Source organism: Arabidopsis lyrata, assembly GCF_000004255.2.
Source record: "Arabidopsis lyrata subsp. lyrata unplaced genomic scaffold ARALYscaffold_6, whole genome shotgun sequence".
Classification (NCBI taxonomy): Eukaryota; Viridiplantae; Streptophyta; class Magnoliopsida; order Brassicales; family Brassicaceae; genus Arabidopsis; species Arabidopsis lyrata.
The window spans coordinates 7,787,308-7,808,831 of record NW_003302550.1 but is presented as its reverse complement, the minus strand read 5'-3'; the positions used below and the strand labels follow the sequence as shown (position 1 = coordinate 7,808,831).

Sequence of the window (21,524 nt, the reverse complement as noted above, 5' to 3'; positions counted from 1 at the left end):
ATTATCAATTTAGTTTGTGTGTTTATGATATGCAAGTAGACCAAACTGCAAATACTGCTACTTCATAGATGGATAACTTACAATGGATCCAAGGGCTAGTGAACATGAACAAAGTTTCTCATCTTAATCTAAACCACCAAAAGTACCTCTCTTGACCAAAAAAAAAAGCAAAAACAAAAAAAGGGAAGTTAACTTTCTCTCCCTTTCAGTTGATCCACTGTATTGTTTCAGCTTCAGTCATAGAATCAAGTTAACGGGTAATGCCTCAATATTAGGTTCATAGACTTCTTGCAAAGCTCCATGTATCTCTTCTCTCACTTTCGAAGTAGGAACTTGATGCGAGAATCTGAGCAGTTCAGCTTTCGGGATTGTAAATCTCACATCCGCGCCATCGATCCAGTGCTCAGTAGCAGCTAAATACACCGAACCAAAACCTGCACGATCGGCTAATTTAAAGCCTCCATCAGGCGCCAACAGCAGAACCTTGTAGTCCTGTTTATCATCCAGAACTTCCACAATATCATATGTCTGGGATTGAAGATCAACGACATCAATGTCATTACTCCAGTTTCTGTAGATAGCCCAGATATCACCAGTCTTTGGCATGATACTGTAATTATTTCCATCCCCGGATGAGTCTGGGCTAATCTGACGTGAAAATACATCAAGATCGGTGAATATTTCAAGAGCTTTTGTTGCCCGGAAATTCCCACAGCCAATGGGCATTCTCTTGTCAATCCACTGGATGACACCTTTGGTTGGTGTAGCCTTTAGCCGACCTACATGCAATTTAACTACCGGATCCTGCTCAAATGCCTGAACAAATGTGATTTTCTGAATCTTGCCATAGTACCGGGGCAAATAATCCTCACCACTGCAAAATGACCAGACTTGGCCAGTTTGGAAAGTCCTTCCCTTACTAGCAAAGTGCACGCATTGCGAATGCATATTATTCTCAGAATTTGACACTTTAGGCTCTGCTAGTAGATGTAAAGGGACATCTATCTCTTTGATATTTGCTGGTAATGCAGCGGGATCCAGCTCATAAGCACCTCGAGGCACACCTTCTGCTTCTTTCCCAGTCGTCTGAAATGATGTAACACGGTGAGAGAATTGATATTCATCGCCACAACAAATGTAAGATGCAACAACTTTCTCAGTAAAGCGACTAAACAAGCTTAAAAAGCCTTTTGCTTTATGCAAGAACCCAACAGATAAATGTTCCCTTGGTCCAGCATTTTCTGACACGATTTCGACAAATGCATACTGATATTTATTTGGAGAATTGGCATCAGCTAACCAATTAATTTCCGAGTACTTAATCTTGTAGCGACCCTTGATGATAGCCCATGTCTCTCCTTTTCTTGGATATAAACTGAATTTACCCGCGCTAGTTACTTCATTGCAATGAACCTCGTGAGAGAACCTTCTGTGATCTTTAATAGTCTCATCTTTTCCAATTTTAAACCTACCAACAGAAACAGGCAAGTCTTTTTCATACTTCTGTATTGGTTCCTCGTCATATGGATCAGGCTCAAGCCATGTGACACTAACATCAAACCCAGAAGCTGAAACTGTTCTGATCTGAGCATACAATCTAGGCATCCCATCCACTGTATCATAAAGAGCCCAAGTCTGGCCAACTGCAAAATTGCTTACTTTCCTCAGCTTATCAAAGTCATTGAAAGCTAAAACCTGCTTTGCTCTTTCTGGTTCTTCTCCTACTTCTTCCTTTCCCAAAGACCCTTCACCATTTCTGTTGCTTTGTACATCGAAAGCTTGTTGCTTGCTATACACAGACCTCTGAGACTGCTCTCCTCCATCAAAACATAAATCTTCTATAGCTTTAGTGTCACCAACTATAATAACTTGTTCACTCTCGCTGCTGTTTCCAGTTTCACATTCTTTTCTCACCAATCCTTCTCTCTTTCTCTTCTCACCAGACTTCTGATTGTGATGAAGTGGAGCCTGTTCGAGACCAGATGAAGGAAGCTCTTGAGCACCATCAGGGTTAGTCCTCTCCATCACAGCTTCAGCCTTGAGTGACTCCTCCAATATGATCTCAACTTGTCAAGGTCAGTCCTTTTCATTAACAACAATGAACAAAAAGTAATCAAAACCAAGCAAATGTCAAAACAGTATGCACAAGATTAAGTGATCTAAGCATTTATTCCTCAGTCATATACTCAAAATTCAACGCAGAGAAGATAAGAGGAGTAAACAACCGAAAATTCCAAAATCGGAAGAAACTTCTGAGTATCCTACTAAAAGAACCCACATTTGAAAAAACCCTAGCGAAGTAGCGATAGAGACTACAATACCCAAACAGTAAGGGAATCAGATACAGCGTGTTAAGCCGATTAACGAAATATCGGCAGCGAGTTTCGCCGGATAACGAAAACTAAAGAAGACGAAGAGTAAGGGCAGATTAAGAAGCTTACTCTGTCTAAGCGGCCGACGTCGGAGAGAACTGTGGTCCGGCGAGGGTTACGTCGTCGCTGAAGGAGAACGAAAATCTAAAACTCTTTTTACTTTTCTCTGCCAAATTTACCCCTCTTCTCATTTCACGGCGGTAAAAAACCTTGTTGGCAATTTAGTTTTGGCGGGAAAACCTTTCATCGAGAAGAAATGGGCCAACGATTCATTATGAGCCCAACAAGCCCAGCTTCAGAAACAAATGGATCCGGTGAAACATTTATCTTCCTTATTTTCAACATATAATAATTATTCTAAATTAGTCCAGTTTTCTCCTTAGGGTTTGAATTTTGAAATTGTCCATTTTCTTCTCTCTACCAATTTCCCCCTCTGTTTCTCTCTCTTCCCAAATCCATTCGACAACGGCCACTGATTCTCCTTAGAGCTGAGAAATTCCGAATCAGATCTCAGGCGACTTGAAGCTCCGGCGATGAATCAGTACCACATATACGAAGCTATTGGACATGGCAAATGCTCGGTAATTTACAATCTCCACCGAGAACTTTTCTTTCTGAAATGTTTTGTATAGTAACTTCTTGTTCAAATCGGTTCGCAGACTGTGTATAAAGGAAGGAAGAAGAAGACGATCGAGTATTTTGCCTGCAAGAGTGTGGACAAGTCGCGGAAGAGCAAGGTTCTTCAAGAGGTAATCTAATCAGTAGATCTGTCTTCTCGATGCCGAATGCTTGGGCTACCTACGATTTTCCTGCGGTTTTGCTTTAATTTCTTGATTGTAAGGAGTTTATCTCTGGATTGTGACGGATTCACTCTGGATTTGTCAAATCGATGCTCTTAAGTTTCTATTTCTGGGTGATGTTTGCGAATTGATTTTTCACTATCTCTAGTTTTTGAAGTGACTTGGATACTGACAAATTTGGTAAGTATGCACTTCCTTTTCAGGTCAGGATCCTTCACTCGCTAAATCATCCAAACGTACTCAAGTTCTATGCGTGGTAAAACTTACTAGCTATTATCTAAACAAATTGTTTGGCTCCCTATATGTATACATTTGTTTCTAATTGTCGTCGTCCTGTGGTCTCAGGTATGAAACTTCTGCTCACATGTGGTTAGTTCTGGAATATTGCGTTGGAGGTGATCTCAGGACATTATTGCAGCAGGTATTGCTTGTAGTTTGGCTATGTTTGTTGATGATATATGGTCACAAGTTTTCTGAAATTCACTTGTTCTGCAGGACTGTAAACTGCCAGAAGAATCAATCTATGGTTTTGCTTTTGATCTTGTTATAGCTCTGCAGTAAGATCCTTTTTAAACCATTTTGACACGACTTCTAGGTGCATCTAGAAAATATTTTCTCTTATGGACATTGTTTTCTAAATTTCTCAGGTACTTACATTCAAAAGGAATTATATATTGTGATCTGAAACCATCAAACATCTTACTTGATGAAAACGGGCATATTAAGGTACGCATGTTTCTGTCTGGTGTGTAGTTTATGATGATAGTTTATATCGTTTAAATTATCTCATAACACTGTGTGTTGCAGCTGTGTGATTTTGGATTGTCAAGGAAGCTGGATGATATTTCTAAATCTCCTTCCACGGTAAATAGTTTTGTCCATCGTTTTTTTCTAGTGTTAGTGAATCTATGATCTCAAATTACATTGGAAATTGTGCGTCGTTAATGCTCTATATCTCTTGTGATAACTTGCATCAGGGAAAACGTGGTACCCCGTATTATATGGCTCCAGAGCTATATGAAGATGGAGGGATCCATTCTTTTGCTTCTGATCTGTGGGCACTTGGTTGTGTATTATATGAATGTTACACAGGAAGACCTCCTTTTGTGGCAAGAGAGTTTACCCAGCTTGTGAAATCTATTCATTCAGATCCAACTCCTCCACTCCCTGGAAATGCAAGCCGTTCATTTGTCAATCTCATTGAGTCTCTTCTTATCAAAGACCCAGCTCAAAGAATACAATGGGCAGATCTCTGTGGTCATGCATTCTGGAAGAGTAAGATAAACTTAGTACAGCTGCCTACTCAGCCTGCTTTTGATAATATGATTGGCATATACACAAAGCCATGCCTTTCCGAGCGAAATGGAGACAGACCAAATAAGACCCCTCCAAAGTATCGGGAGAAAGATCCAAAAGGGGGTTCAAAGCAAAATGAGAACTCCGTTCAAGGTTCAAAAGGCCATGAGACGCCGATAAAGGGTACGCCTGGTGGTTCTAAAGCTCAAACAAAGCTTCCTAGTAGAGCAACTGAGGAAAAGCATGGAGGTCGTCCTGGTGCTAACAGACAGATGAATATTCTGAGATTGTCAAGGATAGCAAAGGCAAATCTTCAAAAGGAAAATGAGAAGGAAAACTATAGGAGACCCTTACCTAATAGCAACGAGAATTGTGCAGAAGTGAAGATTGAGAACACTGACATGGAACTTGATTTTGATGAAAACAATGATGATGAGGGACCTGATGAATCAGAAGGAACCGAGAACACCTCTTGTGCACAAGAAGAAAGAGTTGTGAGCCAAAATGAGAGTCACAGAAGACAAGGAGTTCTAAGCAGTAATGTGCCTGATGAGAACTCATCTGCAAATGAAACACCAATCTCGGGTGAAGCAAGAGATTGCCATGAAGAGCAGTCAGAGCCAATGGACGTGTCAGCTGCGCCACCTAGTGCTAGTCCTCAACTTAAAACTCACCGAGGAAGAGAAATTTCTGGGGTTGCTGTTAATCATGACTCATCTAAAACACCTACTAGCCTCACTGACGTCCTTTGGCATATAGCTGATCTTTCTGTTAGGCCTGTCATGCCCAGCAGAAAATCTGACAAAGAAGCTGTGCCTTCTCTCTCATTCGAAACACCACAGCCTTCTGATTTTGGTAAGATGGGAAAGCAAGAATTAGAACCGCTTAACACTAGGATCATAACAGTTCTAAGTGGGAGCAGTTCTGGCCTGTCAGAGAAACAGAATTTGATCAGATACCTCGAGACATTGAGTAGCAATGCTGATGCAGCCAACATCCTGACCAACGGACCAATAATGCTTGTGCTTGTTAAAGTTCTGAGATTATCCAAGACCCCAGCATTTCGTGTACAAATTGCTTCACTAATTGGTTTGTTAATTCGGCATTCTACTTCAATCGAAGATGACTTGGCAAATTCTGGTATTTTAGACTCTCTTACTAATGGCCTCAGAGACAAGCATGAAAAAGTGAGAAGATTCTCTATGGCAGCTCTAGGTGAATTGCTATTCTACATCTCAACTCAAAATGAGCATAAGGATTTCAAACCACCAGAATCCCCATCAAAAGAAACCCGGTCTGCATCGGGTTGGCAGGTCAGCATCTCTGAATTATTACTCTTAAATGTGGATCATTTGGCTTTTAATTTTTATGGTGTATTTCTAATGGACCAAAGTCCATTGCTTAATCTGAATGTTCTATCTTTCCATTGTTTCCTATCTAAACAGATCCTTGTTTTCTTAAACTAGGTTTCGAATGCCTTGATCTCTCTTGTATCATCTGTCTTACGGAAGGGAGAAGATGACCTGACTCAGCTCTATGCGTTAAGGACGATAGAAAACATCTGCAGTCAAGGAGCTTACTGGGCCACCCGTTTCTCCAGCCAAGATTTGATTAGCAACCTCTGCTATATCTACAGGGCAACTGGGAAACAGGAGAGCATGAGGCAGACGGCTGGATCATGTTTAGTCCGTCTTGCTCGCTTTAACCCTCCTTGCATTCAGACGGTCGTGGAAAAGCTTTCATTGAAAGAAATAGCTTCGTCATTTGTCAAAGGCAGCGCACGAGAGCAGCAAGTCTGCTTAAATCTTCTGAACATGGCTATGATTGGAAGTCATACATTCACAAGCTTTGGAAGGCATCTTGTGACATTGACAGAGGAGAAAAATCTTTTCCCTAGTTTGCTCTCCATCATAGAGCAAGGAACGGAAGTTCTGAGGGGGAAAGCTCTTCTCTTTGTTGCACTTCTCTGCAAAAACAGTAGGCGTTGGCTGACAAATTTCTTCTGCAATGCAAGATTTCTTCCTGTGGTGGACAGATTAGCTAAAGAAAAAGACAGTTACGTGCAACAATGTCTTGAGGCATTTGTGAATGTAATCGCCTCCATAATACCGGGCTTGCTGGATACAATAACCAATGATATCCAACAACTGATGACAGGAAGACGCCATGGACCTGTCTCTCCCCTTAACAGTCGAGCTCCTTTAAAGACTAATGCACACCTGTTCCCTGTGGTTCTTCATCTTCTCGGAAGCTCTTCGTTTAAGAACAAGATGGTAACTCCACAAGTCGTAAGGCAGTTGGCAAATCTTACAAAACTTGTGGAAGCATCATTTCAGGTCAGTAGTTACAACATTGCCATCCCCTTTTATATTTAGTGAAAGCTCTCTGAAATTTTATTTTGCACTAATGGGATTGGTCAATTGCTCATCAACGTTGAAATTCCTTACTTTCACTATGATAATTACTCACTATGATTATTTTCTTGTTAATGTTGCTTCTTATAGGATAGGATTAAGATTTTCATACAACTATATCAGAATTTTCAACTAAATTACTTCTTTCCTCTGTTCAGTATAGATATATGTTTAAGATACTTAGATGTTTTAAGAATCTTCTCTGTTAGCTCTCTTGTCTTAACCACGGGTTATGAAGGCAAGAACACAGTACACTCTCTATAAAACACTTGGTTCAAATTTTCATGACTTGTAAACAATTTTGCAGGGAAGAGATGACTTCCGTATAACCCTTCTTCAAGTTCTAGAATGCATAGCAGGAGATGCGCCTCTGGTTACACAAAATGGTGAGATTATTATCCGTGAGATTCTCCCATCTCTGGCTGCAATTTACAATGGAAACAAAGACGGGGATGCTCGGTTTCTCTGTTTGAAGATCTGGTTCGATTCAATGACCATTCTCTTAACTGAGTGCACTGAAATCGAGCAACAAACATCTGAAGATTTGAAATCAATATCCAACTCTCATTTCCTCCCACTCTACCCTGCACTGATCCAAGACGAAGATCCAATCCCAGCTTACGCTCAAAAGCTCCTTGTCATGCTTGTTGAGTTTGATTACATCAAAATCTCCAACTTATTGCATCATAATACAGTTTCACAATGCTTCGAGTTTCTTCTCGGAGACTTATCAAGCGCAAATGTGAACAATGTCAAGCTCTGCCTTGCCTTAGCTTCAGCTCCAGAGATGGAAACTAAACTACTCTCTCAGCTCAAAGTAGTGAGGAGAATCGGAAATCTGTTGGAATTCGTGAATGCCAAAGACATGGAAGATTTCCTCGAACCCACTTTAAGTCTCTGCAGAGCTTTTCTGCTACGGTCACTTGGGAACAAGAAAGGTCTCAGCTCCAACTACACAAAAGAGCCAACGCTTTTATCAGAGACATCTTTTACATTCGAGGTTGATCCACAGGAATGCATAAGAGACATTGCAGATTTCGGTAGCAACATTGGCCTGTTCTTGCACTTTGCAGGTTTAGATGACGACACAAGCATCGCAGTCGCAGATATTGCCTCTGAATGTGTTGTATTGCTACTCAAAGCGGCTTCGAGAGAAGCCACGACGGGATTCTTAACCAATCTTCCTAAGATCACACCGATTCTGGACTCGTGGCGCAGGAGGAAGAGCACAGAGCTACACTTGTTGGTTCTGAAGAGAGTCTTGCATTGTTTGGGTTATGCTTGCAAGCAGTATCTATCGCAGGCGATGATTTTGTCGATATCAGGACACGATGTCTCGAAGATCAACACCATTGTCTCTGAGATGAAGAACTCAGACGTCACTGGTCTTAATAGCGTTGCCACCCTCGTTGCTATGGAATTGCAGAGATTGCCTCGTTGAGTTTGAAGTTTTCTGAACAAAGGTAATAACAGTTTATTGATAATTAAGTTGTTTTTATCAGTGTTAAGTCTTTCTACAATTTCTTTATCTCTTGTTGCTAAACCAGGATTAACAACAATGACGCTGAGCTGTAGACTTGGAATACGTACGAGGTAAAACAAACGCAAAAAAATGTGACAAATTGAAACCCAGAATCGAGATTTGTCTCTTTTTAATGTATATTTCTTCTCTCCATTACAAATTTTGTACCACTAGTACAATCTACTTCCTTAATATTATCTTCATTTAGACACACATTTGTTGAATGTTTGAGATTAGATTAAAAGGTTGATGGTTAATTAAGATTAACGTAGACTTGTCAATTAAAAGAAGAAGAAAGTAAACATACACTGATCTAAGAAAAAAGGTGAGTTTGCTTGCTTTGAGTAAAAATATTAGGATCTTTTTCTTAGATTTTGCTGAATTATTTGTGTGTTGATAGATAAAAGAGTTCAATTATAATATCATGATGTTTGTATTATTTATAGTAAAAAAAAAAAAAAAAAAAAAAAAACTGAAAGAATCATCCATCCCTTGTGGCTTGTGGAAAGTCTTTCGCTTTTTTCCGGAAAACGATCTATTTCCCCACGAGAACTATCACATCATAACAGATAGAGCCCAATCTATGACCACGTGCTAGATGTCCCCGAAAAAATACTTCTCAACTTATATGTCCCCGAATCCATAGTTTAAAACCTATTTATCCCCAGAATAATAGTTTTCACCTGATTTATCCACAAACATTGGTTTTGTTCGGTTAACTGTTTGCTTAACCAACTAACGAAGACACTAAACCGGAGTAAACCTAATCTAAACCAAATATAATTAAATTATTAGTTAATTGAATAAATAAGTAAAAAGAAAAAAAATACGATGTTCCGGTGATGTCGTCTCCGGTGATGGTGGCTCTGGTGATGTCGGCTCCGCCGCTCCGGTAATGTCGTCTTCGGCGGCTCTTTGCCGAGATTTGCTGGATTGGCTCACTGCTCAAGGAGTTTTGTCACGAAAATAAGTTTCAGGAGGTCGTATCTCTCTTTGATTCAATGGCCAACATGGGATTCAAACCTAATGTTGTCATCTGCAATATTGTGACTAATGGTATTTGCAGAAACAGAGATGTGGATAACACCACACTGGAGATTGTTTACAATTTCTTTATTTTAAAAAAAAATAAAAACTCTGGAATTAGGAGAAGAAGAACGAAGAAGGCGAAGAAAGGGGATAAAACATTTTTATTTTGTTTTAAAATTATTTTATTTTGGTTTTAGTTATTAAAACTCTCTAAATTAAAAGAAGGTTTGGTATAAATGGTTTAGTATCGGCTCAGGATAGTTTTCTATTGGGTTTAGTTTATAAACCGATTAAACCTAGATCTATGGAGAAATAGGTTTCGAACTATCGATTCGGGGATATATAGGATGAGAAGTATTTTTTCGGGGACATCTAGTACGTAGTCATAGATTGGGCTCTATCTGTTATGATGTGATAGTTCTCGTGGGGAAATAGATCGTTTTTCCGCTTTTTTCACTAAATTCTGAGTCTTCAATTATATCTTCCAAACACATCAACCGTTCAAACATCGCCACGTGGTTAACGAAAAGAAACCACTTCGGCACTTCCCCTCCCACTGAACCAACTCCAATGTTATAGACTTTCAACGCAGATGCAGTATTATTTTCTTAGCCAATTAAATTGTATTGTTATGGAACTTTACAATCTTTTGTATAATATAATATGGGGATGATGTTCACAAAAAAAAAAAAATTGGGGATGCAGAAGCAAAAGAAAAAAGAAAAAAATTATTTTATTAGCTATCACACAGTAGCAACCAAAACAAAACTAAATCCATTCTATATCATGAATCATTCATTATTCGTTACTATAAAAAATAACATTAAAAAAAAGGTACTTTATCGATGAAAAAAGGGTATTTGATTGGAAATTTAAAAATAAATATATACATACAGTTTTGCAAACAAGGTCTTCTCTTTAGTCTTTTCCTCCAAAAACTTATTACTCTCTCATTTTCAAAATATAAAGCGTTTTACCTAAAAGCACGCCGATTGAGAAAATTTACTTTTTAAAAGTTCAGCCAATAATAAAAGAGACTGCATAAGAAAAATAATCATAAAATATTAAAATAATATATAATTTACATAAAAACGTGAAAACAACTTATATTTTGGGAAAAAAAAATTTCCAAAACGCCTTATATTTTGAAACGAAGTATTTTTTAAAGGAAAAAAATGAGGAAAGCTTCTTTTATATAGAGACATCATCATTACAACTCAAAATGCACTCCGATCAGTAGATAGAGAGATAGACAGATCCAACCAAAAAAAAAAAAAAAAACTCAACTTTGATTTTCATCATTTAAACAAAAGAAATGGCTTTCTCTTTTCTCAAAACATTTCTCATCATCATCTTCATCTTCATCTCTCTCTCATTTCCTTGTCTCTCTTCTTCTCCGACCATTTCTTCCTTCCAAGAGCTTTCGCCGGAGATCGCCCCTCTCCTCCCTTCCCCCGGTGACGCTTTACCTTCAGACGACGGGAGCGGCACAATCCCATCTTCACCAAGCCCTCCTGATCCCGACACTAACGACGGCTCCTACCCTGACCCGTTGGCCTTCGCTCCCTTCGCTTCTCCGCCGTTTTCTTCTCCTTCTCCGCCGTCTCATCCTCCCGTTGGAGTTTTACTCCTCACCGTTATCTTCTCCTCCGCGTCGCTCGGGCTTCGTAGCGTAATAACACTACTATAGTTCACTTGGCTTATACATCAACGGACGTTTTGGTATTCACGTGTTTGTCCAAATGTATATCGTAAACTATATATATTACATTTTTTTTTGTTGCTTCTTCACGACAATGCGAGATGCTAATCATTTCGATTAAGCAATCATTTGCTTTATATGTAATCACAACGATTAAGTTCACCATTTAATATATTAGGACCAATTGACGGGAAACAATTTACATCGTACAAAATCAGTAAGCATTTGTTACTGTTATTTATGTACATATGCATTATATGTCGTTGTTTAAAAGAGCAATTAAATAATATTTTGGTTAATTAGGAGAATCAATGTTTAGGTGAAGTTCATTTGTCTGTTTCTGCTGTTGCTTTTTCTGATAAAGGGCCTTTTGAAAAAGTTTAAATTATACAATAATATGAAATGCTTTACGAATTTAAAGACCTAACTATATGACTAATGAGTGTATAAACTATATACCAAAGTTATTTTGTTCATATGGTAAAAAACCAAAAGATGAAGAACCTATACATATGTTTACTTCTTGTATTAATTAAAAAGATTTGTGTACTACTACTTTAAAACAAAACAAAAACAAAAAAAATATGAGTAAGATATATGAATCACTCAAATAATTAAAACATGGATATGCAGATTGATTAAAGATAAGATTCTTATTATAAAAATATCATAAATAATATGTAACCATATAAATATAATCAACTAATTGCATTATTCCAAAATTCCAAAGGGTTAGAGCATGCATGTGAGTTGCTCCTGAGTCTTGAAGATGCCAAAGCATAAAAGTGTTCTTCTCCTGTCTCACAGTACTTTTAATTACTTTCTAATTTTCTTAAAACTTTATGTCAAATCAAACATAATAATTTAGTATATAGAAATATATGAGTATAAAATTTAAGGTTATGTGCGTGACAGATTGTATAATCACTAGAATGTTGTGTTGGTGTCCACTTATATTTTGTTTGTCCTTATTGGGAGAATTATGAAGCTCCAACATATATAACGAAAGAACCCACACTCATCAAACTTTATAATCTCTTCATGTTGTTTTTTCTTCGTAACAACTCAACACATGATAACATGTTTAAATATGGAGAGAGCCTTGATGAAGATCGATGTCGAATTTGTACAGAACAGATTAAGGAGAAAGAAAACAATTATTATATTTCAATTTTGATAACCAATGTAAATACTTTAAACATATATTGATTTTTCATATGCCACGAAGTTTGTTTTTTTGATTCGAGATCCTCAATTATATATGAAATAAAATAAAATTAAATAAATGGAAGAAAATACCAGAAAAGATGGGGAAAATGGAAAATTTGATATGCAGGATTTACAATTTCAGCTCAATCAGCGTGACTGTGTGATTGATCCTACATCTCAACCAAAAAACACAAGAACTAATTATTTCAAAACTAAAATTATCATAAAACTCCACAACTGAAGTTTACTCAGTTATGATTCAACTCACGAAATCATGAATACGACTTACATGCACACCACAAGTGTGTTTGTTTCATCTTGTAACAAACACTAAACCGATACCATCCTAAGCTTCAAACCAAGTAGCATACCAAAACATATCTCATATGTCATATCTATCTATTTTGGACAACAAATGTCATATGTTTGATACAGACCACATAAGAAGCCCAAGCCCAGGCCTGTATTCAAAACCCATTAACAAAATCGGGTTTAAGAAACTCAGAAGAAACGCTCCCAGATCCCATATTATTATATCATCCTCTCCTCTGAGTGTGTAGTAAATTACTATGGTTTTGTTTGCATAAGATAAATGAAAGGAATAATGACGGTGACACTACAAAGAGACGTGACCGAGATCATGGCCGGTTTAAAAAAATAATGTATATTAGCTATTAACTATTAAAAAATGTAGATTACAAACTGAAACAGTGATTTTGGAATGCACATAGATAATCAATCATTTGTGGACCACACTGTACTCTACTGTTAAATATACAATGCGTGGAAGTACTTGGAAGATGAGAGGATTAATTAACTGAATTAAGCATCCATACTTATCCAGCTGATTGATTATTATTTTTATTGATATCATATATGCCTTTTCCAATTGTCAACAAATTAGTTAGGTTTGGCTTTAAAAGAAGAAAGGGACAAAACCACGAACGATTAACATTAAAGAAGCCGCTTTTGTTTATCCATCCAATCATTCGCATGAACAAAGCAAAGATGCTAACCCACGCTACTTAGTACTAACCCACCCCAATGTTATTTTTTATATATATAAAGAAATGATCTAAGATTCTAAATATGGTTAATGAATCATAGATATGTGTTATTACAATGGTTAATGTAATTTTTTTTGTCTCGAATGTCTATGGATATGAATATATTGTGTTCAAAAAATATATAGTGTTTGATAAGTTTTGGTTTCTGATTGTTATTTACCCTTTTACATGTTTAAAACTTCAACAAAAAAAAAGTAGTACTTGTTCAGTTGTTGTAGAAATTTGTTTAAAGTTTAAAATTCTGTTTTTTTTTTGGCCTAATGTTATTTACTTAAGGAATGTAAAGCAGACAGATATACGGATGGAATGTTATTTAGAAGTCAAAGTACACAAGTATAGGGAAGGGGTAAGAACTTAAACACCCCCTCGATTTGTATAGCTTTTGTTAATTACTTCTTAGATCTCTTTTAATTCTTCTCCATGATCTAATAATAGTCGAATCGAGATTGCTACACAAAAGAAAAGGAATGACATTGAAGGTTAATAAATAGGAAGGGACCAAATGAAATCGAGAGCATGGCCTACTATGTACTGGTTAGGGCCGTGAATGATGGTTAGATATTTTTAAGTGGACCATAAACCTTCTCATATACTAATATATATACTTTTTGTATAATTTATTATATAGCCCACATGAGTTGTCTTTTTTTTTAGTATGTACGTATTTTAATCAAATACAAAAATTCGATTTTTTTGTAAAAATAAAAATAATTCTGATAGTATTTTATGTGATATGATTTCTTTTTAAGGTAAATCGAACTTAAAAAAAATTTGTCGACACAAATATTTCTAATTCTAACTAATATATTTTAATTTTAAATATTGTGTTCCTATTATAAGCGTTATCTTATCCAACCCACCCATTTTCTCAGCCATCGTTGGTTTTATTAATTTCTTAACTACCATAATTGTATTTTTCCTAATGGTATTGGTAACATAATATTTAAACTGAAATAATATATATAGTCATGCTTTCCTACATTTTGTTATCAGATAAAATTTGTTTGAAACAAATTACATTAATTAAATGCATAAATGTCGTCAGTTGGAACAGAAGAATAGATGTTGTTTCTGTCATTTTATGGATTTATGAAGATGATTCAACATCAACAAAAAATAAACAATTTCAAGTAAAGTTAAAAGTTTTTTTTTTTTTTTGTTTTTATAATGTACCTTTTTTGCCGACTGGTATAATAATATTTACCTATTTAAGAACCAAAAAAATGCAAAAAAACAAAATTTTCTTAGAATGTAATAAAACGTTGATCTCAATAATTGTTGAAATCAATCAATCTACTTCGTTATTCTCAACAACAGCACCACCACCACTTCTCCTTCTTCCACCTAAAACCCGATCGATCATCATCTAAAAACCCATCCTTTAAGTATCCCCACAAGTCGTATGACCTTACGTAGCTTAATCCTTGAGATGCGTTCGAGGCCACATCGTGTGGTCCACGACCTTGCCGCCGCCGCCGCAGCTGCCGATTCCACTCCTGGGTCATCGCAAGATTATCGCTGGTCAGATATCCCTGAAGAGCTTCTTAGAGAGATTCTGATTCGTGTTGAGGCAGCGGACGGTGGTGGATGGCCGTCACGACGCAGCGTGGTGGCTTGTGCCGGCGTTTGCCGTGGCTGGCGGCTACTTGTGAACGAAACCGTCGCTGTCCCTGAGATCTCTTCTAAGTTGACTTTCCCCATCTCTCTCAAGCAGGTTCAAATTCTATTTATCTCTTTCCCTGTCCATTGCGATCGAATTAAGACATAAAGTTGCGATTTTTATTGATCATTTTCAAAATCTTCAAGACTGAGTTTTGAAAACGCTGCGTTTGCATTTGTATTTGCTCTTAAACTCAGAGAGGCTCTTAAACTATGATATTGATTTATGAAACAAGAGATATAAGATCATTTGATTGATTGTTGTATAAGTTTGATTACTGTGTAGTCCTTCTAAAATGTTTGTTTGTTGGTGTAACTTTTTTTGCAGCCTGGTCCAAGGGATTCTCTGGTTCAATGCTTTATCAAACGTAATCGAATTACGCAATCATATCATCTTTATCTCGGATTAACCAACTGTGAGCATCAATCTTTGTTTAGCATGTTCTTAGAGAAACAAACAATATCTATTTGGAGTCTGTTTTCTTATCTCGTGTTTCTGTTTTCTTTTTGTGTGTTCTTGTAGCTTTAACGGATGATGGGAAGTTTCTGCTTGCTGCGTGTAAGTTGAAGCACACAACTTGTACTGATTACATTATCTCTCTACGTTCTGATGATATGTCGCGGAGAAGCCAAGCGTATGTTGGCAAAGTGAGGTGTGTATATATGATCAAACTAGCTCTATTTCATTAAATATGACACATTGGTTACTAGTTTTAACCTATTGGAATTCCAAATTTGTGTGAGAGTGTACTAAAAAGGTTTCAAATTTCTAGTATTGATTAAGAGTGTTATTGGATTATTAGCATTTTGAGCTTGGCATTGATGGATTAGAAGTACTTAACATGATTTAGTAAACTAAATGCAGTTTCACTAAAGGTGCTTTGCATGTTTGTAATTTGCTTTTTCTATCGAAACTCTTGTTGATATGTTGCTCTTTCTAAACTTGTCGAAGATCGAACTTCCTGGGAACCAAATTCACCGTCTTTGATGGAAATCTGCTGCCTTCAACGGGAGCCGCAAAGTTGAGAAAGAGCCGATCTTCTAATCCCGCAAAAGTTTCACCAAAAGTTCCTCTTGGAAGTTACCCTGTTGCTCATATCACATACGAGCTGAATGTCTTAGGATCCCGGTAATGATTATTTTCAGATTTAATTTTCCAATTCGAAAAATTCTGTCTCAACTTAATTACTTTTCTTCAACATCTCTTTGGTCTCCGGTAGACTAGTCGTAGTTTTAAAAATCAAAATTATAGATTCTTGAGAGTTGCTGAAATTGGTACGGAAATTTCCCTTTTGGAAATTTCAAAAAATTATGAAATATAGAAACTTATAGCATCCACTTCAGTTTTAGAATAATATATATCTTTGCTTTTTGGAAGATTTTTCAAAGAATTTAGGTTTTAATGAGTTAATTTGCATGATGTATCTTTGGTTCCAAACTTCCATTTTGTTTTGCTTAAACCGGATAGGTAACCTATGATTTCAATCAAATCTGATTTGTAATCTCTTGATGGCACTGATAGGGGACCAAGAAAGATGCAATGTGTAATGGACACAATACCTACAAACGCAATGGAGTCCCAAGGAGTAGCTTCAGAACCATCAGAGTTTCCCTTCCTCGGTACTCGGTCAACTTTCTCCAGGTCTCAATCAAAACCTTTACGCTGCAGCTCAAGCCACCTGAAAGAAACACCATTAGTGTTGAGCAACAAGACACCACGGTGGCACGAGCAGCTACGTTGCTGGTGCTTGAATTTCCATGGCCGTGTCACAGTAGCATCAGTGAAGAACTTTCAGCTCGTGGCAGCGGCAGCAGCTAGCGGTGGCGGTGGGACGGGATTGTCACCAGAGAGGCAGAACGAGCGGATTATATTGCAGTTTGGGAAAGTCGGGAAAGATATGTTCACGATGGATTATGGATACCCGATCTCAGCTTTCCAGGCTTTTGCCATTTGCTTGAGCAGCTTTGAGACTAGAATCGCTTGTGAATGATTTATAAGACTTTGTTAAGATATCCCTGTATTTTTCTTTTAAGAGCAATTTGTAGCCTTCTGTAAATTGTGTTCTTTTAAGAAAACAACGAATCGTTGTCTTGTATTTGATGATGTCACAGTTCCTTTTGTTTTGTAGCATTTTTGTAATTTGCGATCTTGCAATAACATCAACTCTATTGCTATATTGTGCCATCATACAAACAAGATCTCTCTGTCTTAAGCTTCAGGATTTAAGTTTTGTGAAGACATGGTTGCAATTACAGTAATATGACAATCTATATAAATGCTAAAACAACAGGAGACTTTTCTTATTTACATAAAAATACGATTTTACATTTCATTAAGCGGTTTGCAAACTAGGTGCACCAGTGCCTGAACCTATGCTCACTGTCTCGTCTTCAACATCTGCTGCTTTATCGTCCGAGGACAACTCGAATTGGCTCAGGTTCCGGACAAAGACTGTGAAAGCATGGAAATGCTCTGGAGAGAAGAAGAGTGCTCCCATTCTCTGGTAAGTGAACAGATCAATTCCTACATTCTCATCCTTCAGATTCTCAACGATCCTCTCAAACCCACCAGGCAGCGGGGTGGACGAGTTTTGCCCTGAAACAACGACTCCTTGTTTCTTGCAGGATGCTTTGATGTGGGCAAGTAATGACTCGGGGCTCGAGAGAGATTCAGGTGATTGATGTTCGTCAGATAGATCCATTCCCGGTATTATCACTCTACAAGAGTTCTTTGCAAAGATCTCTGCAATAGCCTCGTACCTGTCTTGACCATTAGAGCTGTAGAATCCAGCTGTTAACTCAGAAGGCTGAGATCTTAGCTTGTGCCATTGGTGTAAGAGAGGTAGCTTCCCACATAGAGGCACTCCAATCCCGCTAAATGCAGATGAAGTAACAGAGAGGACTCGGTCTGCGTGAGAGGTGAGAAGAGACGAATACCAAGACAAGAAGAAATCGCCGTACTGAGATTCCCAGGACCCGCCGTCTGAGAAGAATGAGGAGGAATTAGGCTGCTGATCGTAAGCAGGAGCATCGTGTGGACCACCGAGACCCCAAAGAGGGTTTCCAGTGGATTCAGCGTAGGCTTTGAGAGCGGTAAGCATGTGTTTGTCGTAACACTGAAATTCTCCCGCGCCAGAGCACTTGACATCTTGTTGATGAGAAGGATATCTTAGCTCACCGTCTGGTCCCAAACCTAATGTGATTCCCTGCAAAACAATGTGCAAAAAATCAGGAACTAAAAACCAGAGTAGATATTAAACTCAGAATGTAAGTGCAAAACAAAGATGATATGACATCATACCGTGATTGTGTTGCCCATGTAATCTGAAAATGCAGACTTGAAGCTATCGCAGAAACCTCTGTACACCTCCATAGGAGTCTTCCCATGAAGAACAGGAACATCATCAACTGCAAACGACAAACAATCTTTGTACTGTTGTCCATATCTATCTGTAAAATATATCCCAGGTTCAGCTTCACCGATCTTTGCCACCCAATCAGGAAGACCTATCTCCGGATGTTTCGATCCGTGGAAAGAGAGTGAAGCATGAAGCTTAAGTCCCACTTTCTTAACAATCTCAGCTACTGCCAAGTACCCTGACCATTCATATCTCCCAACAGCTTCTTTCTCAACAACTCCCCAGAAAATTGGTAACTCAATGCCTTGTACACCAAGTAGCTTCAAAGCTTTGAGCCCAGCTGTGATGGCTTTCAAGTGATTCACGTTATTGCAGTCTGAAACTGTGTCCAGTGGAAGCCCAACGAATAATTTGACACTCTCGAGCTGCAAACAAAGAATAAAAATGAAAACTTATTTCAGAATTCGATAATCAATAGGAAAAAAGATTAAGTCTTTCTTAAGTTTCTATGTTCAATAGACTCTAATCTGAATTAGTATCACCTAAACACTCACGGGAAAGAAAAAAGAGATTTTTTTTTCTTCGATTTCTGCAGATTTTCCAGAAAATGATTGAATTTTGATTTCGTATAAAGTTTAAGAACAATAGCAAATCGAAGGAGGAGAGAAGAGAGGGTTATTTACCGATTTAGATTTTGAAGTGGAATTGAGAAACGGAGGAGCGTCATCGGAGACGATGGCTTCACATTTGACAGATCTGTGAGAGCAACGAATCGCGATCTCCTTCCATTTAGAGCCTTGGTTGCAGAAAGTAACCCTATTTCTCGATTCACCGGAGATTACAACGGAGCCAAATCTAAATCCGAGCTCTCTGTAAGCTAATTCTGCTCTGAAGATCCTCGCTTGAGGATTTCCAATCACTGAAACTTCCATTTCACAAAAAGATCGATACAAAAATCGAAGAGGAGATTATGATTTTATCCAAATCAACCAAAAAAAAGACCCAAAATTATAGCAGAAGATAAAAATGGATTACGTTAAATCGCAAAAAAAAAGCGTTTTGAAATTTGAGTAAAAAGAACCAAAGAAGCTTTTAGCTTTAGGATTATGGATATCGTGAGGATTATGGATTTGGTTTATATAAGAAAAAAAAAAAGGGAAACGTTAATCTTCTTGCTTATGTGGGGTCTACGAGATGAAAGGTAGTGGATAAACGTTGCCTATTTGGACTTTACACGTGTCGTCACCACAATGCTTCCATACTTGTAGCCGCTTAAATTTTCACTTTTCATTTTTTTTTTTGCATTTAATGACAATACTAATCTTCAAGTGTGTGACCACGGAATGAAAGGAAATTAAATCTTCGTTTTTTCTTCAACGGAGAGGATACATAATAGTATCGTTTTCAAAAACTTCATAAGTATTTCTAGTGGTATAGTGTTCAATCGAGAAAAACGACAATACAAATTTATCATGGAACAATTAAAATGCTCGGTTTTAATATCGCGAAATTGGAAAAAGGAGGATTTCATTGGTTCAAACAAACGATTTGAAGTTTTTGTGGATATATGATATTTTGTAATAACATTTTTGATTTTTCTCTTAAAATTTATAAATTTATACAATTCATTAAGAAAATAGTCAACTATTTAAACACTTAAGGCAACCTCTAATTAGTAATTATGGGTGGTAAATTTTATTTTATTTTATTCAACTGATTATTCTCCTATCATCTATATTCATTTGCATTATTACCATCATAATTTTTGCCAATCTGTTAGGAATAATAGTTAGAATATCGAGACGATTGGAATCTTATCCAAGTTAACCGAATAAACCTATGATTGCAAGGTTCAACGAACAATATCTAGAAACGTTCTGATTGGTGAATGATATACTAAATATATTAAATAATTATTTAAATTATTTTTGTGAATGATTTGCTTGCCAATTATTGTGATGGGCTTGGCCAGTTGGCTAGAGCTAAGGAACAACCAATTATCTCCATGCATCAAATGGAAAAACACAATCATATTCATAGGTTGTTTGAAAATTGATGTTACGTTAAAAACGGAAACAGTAAGTGGATAACATTTGTATTGTACCGAGAAACCAACGTGGTAATGAGAAAAGCCACGTCATGTCAACTTGTCATTGACGAAGATGTGGATCTTTTAAACGAACGTACTGGTTCAGACAGGTGTACACGTGTCGTAACATGGGAGGTTAAGAAAATCCATGCTGAGTCAGGTCCATGCAATTATGTTCCTTTAGATTCTCTCTAGTACTGTGAAGCTGCAAGTCTGCAACTATTGATTTGTTTATCGACCACATCCTCTATCTATCTCTGCGTCTCTAATATCTATATGTGGTTACTGGTTTTTATCATTTCTAGTTTAAAAATATATAAACTGAGTGTACATGTTGTGGATTTTCTGCATTGATTTCTTAGAGAAATTTCAATGTATATGGGCTTGATATGAGATGCCAAATTAAAGGAGACGAAAGAAACTATACCGTCGGTAATTATTTTTGATAACCCAGTGTCCAGACCATACTGTGATCCGACTAGCACACTGGGCCTAAGTCCGCGTTCCTTGGATTTTTAAGCCTCCACTTAAGGGCCCCTCGGATCTGGTGGTCTGGGACGCTGCGCCCCGTAGGTAAATTGCGCAGTGACCGGTAATTACTTATCTATTTTCTTTATCACAATAAAAAATTATTTATCTAATTTACAAGTTGCGGTATAAATAGCTATTATTAGTTTATTACCCAAGATATTGAACTTTGATAACCAAAATAATTCCTTTAAAGTATACATGGTGTAGCGTTTTATTTCCCAAGACTTTTTAAACGAGATACTTAAAACAATTTAATATTATAAAATTAGTAAAATAAATAAAATTGTCGCATTATAGGAAAATATGCAATAAGAGGCGTCGTGGCACTATATGTGTCACTAAAACTTAAAACAGGAAATCGGCGTTTGGGAACCAACAAAAGGCCTTTAGGTCCGTGTTAGGTGGGTTTGAGTTTGAAACATTTGGAACCAAGTAACAATTTGTTCCACTTGCCACTTGACAGTTGCACTTGACG

At 37.3% G+C, this 21,524-nt stretch overlaps 5 protein-coding genes across 6 annotated transcripts; 3 read left to right on the top strand and 2 right to left on the bottom strand.

Annotated features, from left to right (window-relative positions):
• Positions 1 to 46: 46 nt before the first annotated feature.
• Positions 47 to 2,697, bottom strand: LOC9309980. 2 transcript variants are annotated; one of them, XM_021022343.1, is made up of 2 exons: positions 2,442 to 2,697; positions 47 to 2,082 (listed from the first exon to the last, which is right to left on the bottom strand). In XM_021022343.1, the coding sequence occupies exon 2, from the start codon at positions 2,023 to 2,025 to the stop codon at positions 238 to 240; it is 1,788 nt and encodes a 595-aa protein (XP_020878002.1). In that variant the 5' UTR covers positions 2,026 to 2,082; positions 2,442 to 2,697; the 3' UTR covers positions 47 to 237. The 2 variants fall into 2 exon arrangements, with proteins under 2 accessions (XP_020878002.1, XP_020878003.1); XM_021022344.1 differs by having other exon boundaries at positions 47 to 2,066.
• A 13-nt stretch (positions 2,698 to 2,710) lies between these two features.
• Positions 2,711 to 8,665, top strand: LOC9309979 (serine/threonine-protein kinase RUNKEL). The gene is made up of 11 exons (XM_021022342.1): positions 2,711 to 2,953; positions 3,032 to 3,121; positions 3,376 to 3,428; positions 3,518 to 3,593; positions 3,668 to 3,729; positions 3,820 to 3,898; positions 3,980 to 4,036; positions 4,150 to 5,781; positions 5,935 to 6,804; positions 7,190 to 8,345; positions 8,430 to 8,665. The coding sequence occupies exons 1-10, from the start codon at positions 2,906 to 2,908 to the stop codon at positions 8,321 to 8,323; spliced, it is 4,101 nt and encodes a 1,366-aa protein (XP_020878001.1). The 5' UTR covers positions 2,711 to 2,905; the 3' UTR covers positions 8,324 to 8,345; positions 8,430 to 8,665.
• A 1,938-nt stretch (positions 8,666 to 10,603) lies between these two features.
• Positions 10,604 to 11,333, top strand: LOC9309978 (classical arabinogalactan protein 25). The gene has a single exon (XM_002873865.2). It carries the CDS (start codon positions 10,749 to 10,751, stop codon positions 11,121 to 11,123), a length of 375 nt encoding a protein of 124 aa, XP_002873911.1. The 5' UTR covers positions 10,604 to 10,748; the 3' UTR covers positions 11,124 to 11,333.
• A 3,282-nt stretch (positions 11,334 to 14,615) lies between these two features.
• LOC9307898 (tubby-like F-box protein 11) lies at positions 14,616 to 17,245 on the top strand. The gene is made up of 5 exons (XM_002873864.2): positions 14,616 to 15,125; positions 15,399 to 15,486; positions 15,594 to 15,723; positions 16,023 to 16,199; positions 16,593 to 17,245. The coding sequence occupies exons 1-5, from the start codon at positions 14,814 to 14,816 to the stop codon at positions 17,059 to 17,061; spliced, it is 1,176 nt and encodes a 391-aa protein (XP_002873910.1). The 5' UTR covers positions 14,616 to 14,813; the 3' UTR covers positions 17,062 to 17,245.
• A 13-nt stretch (positions 17,246 to 17,258) lies between these two features.
• On the bottom strand, positions 17,259 to 19,566 carry LOC9309977 (inactive beta-amylase 9). Its single transcript, XM_002871782.2, has 3 exons — positions 19,113 to 19,566; positions 18,372 to 18,854; positions 17,259 to 18,276 (listed from the first exon to the last, which is right to left on the bottom strand). The coding sequence occupies exons 1-3, from the start codon at positions 19,359 to 19,361 to the stop codon at positions 17,404 to 17,406; spliced, it is 1,605 nt and encodes a 534-aa protein (XP_002871828.1). The 5' UTR covers positions 19,362 to 19,566; the 3' UTR covers positions 17,259 to 17,403.
• Between the last annotated feature and the right edge of the window lie 1,958 nt (positions 19,567 to 21,524).

What these genes read in the sequence shown, in the direction of transcription:
- LOC9309980 (XM_021022343.1), bottom strand. Translation starts at nt 2,025, where the DNA reads ATGGAGAGGACTAACCCTGATGGTGCTCAAGAGCTTCCTTCATCTGGT.
- LOC9309979 (XM_021022342.1), top strand. Translation starts at nt 2,906, where the DNA reads ATGAATCAGTACCACATATACGAAGCTATTGGACATGGCAAATGCTCG. An exon ending in AGAGCAAGGTTCTTCAAGAG is followed by an intron (nt 3,122 to 3,375) that starts GTAATCTAATCA and finishes CTTCCTTTTCAG; the next exon opens with GTCAGGATCCTTCACTCGCT. An exon ending in GTACTCAAGTTCTATGCGTG is followed by an intron (nt 3,429 to 3,517) that starts GTAAAACTTACT and finishes CTGTGGTCTCAG; the next exon opens with GTATGAAACTTCTGCTCACA.
- LOC9309978 (XM_002873865.2), top strand. Translation starts at nt 10,749, where the DNA reads ATGGCTTTCTCTTTTCTCAAAACATTTCTCATCATCATCTTCATCTTC.
- LOC9307898 (XM_002873864.2), top strand. Translation starts at nt 14,814, where the DNA reads ATGACCTTACGTAGCTTAATCCTTGAGATGCGTTCGAGGCCACATCGT. An exon ending in TCCCCATCTCTCTCAAGCAG is followed by an intron (nt 15,126 to 15,398) that starts GTTCAAATTCTA and finishes CTTTTTTTGCAG; the next exon opens with CCTGGTCCAAGGGATTCTCT. An exon ending in TTATCTCGGATTAACCAACT is followed by an intron (nt 15,487 to 15,593) that starts GTGAGCATCAAT and finishes GTGTTCTTGTAG; the next exon opens with CTTTAACGGATGATGGGAAG.
- LOC9309977 (XM_002871782.2), bottom strand. Translation starts at nt 19,361, where the DNA reads ATGGAAGTTTCAGTGATTGGAAATCCTCAAGCGAGGATCTTCAGAGCA. An exon ending in CCACTTCAAAATCTAAATCG is followed by an intron (nt 18,855 to 19,112) that starts GTAAATAACCCT and finishes CTTTGTTTGCAG; the next exon opens with CTCGAGAGTGTCAAATTATT. An exon ending in ACATGGGCAACACAATCACG is followed by an intron (nt 18,277 to 18,371) that starts GTATGATGTCAT and finishes ATTGTTTTGCAG; the next exon opens with GGAATCACATTAGGTTTGGG.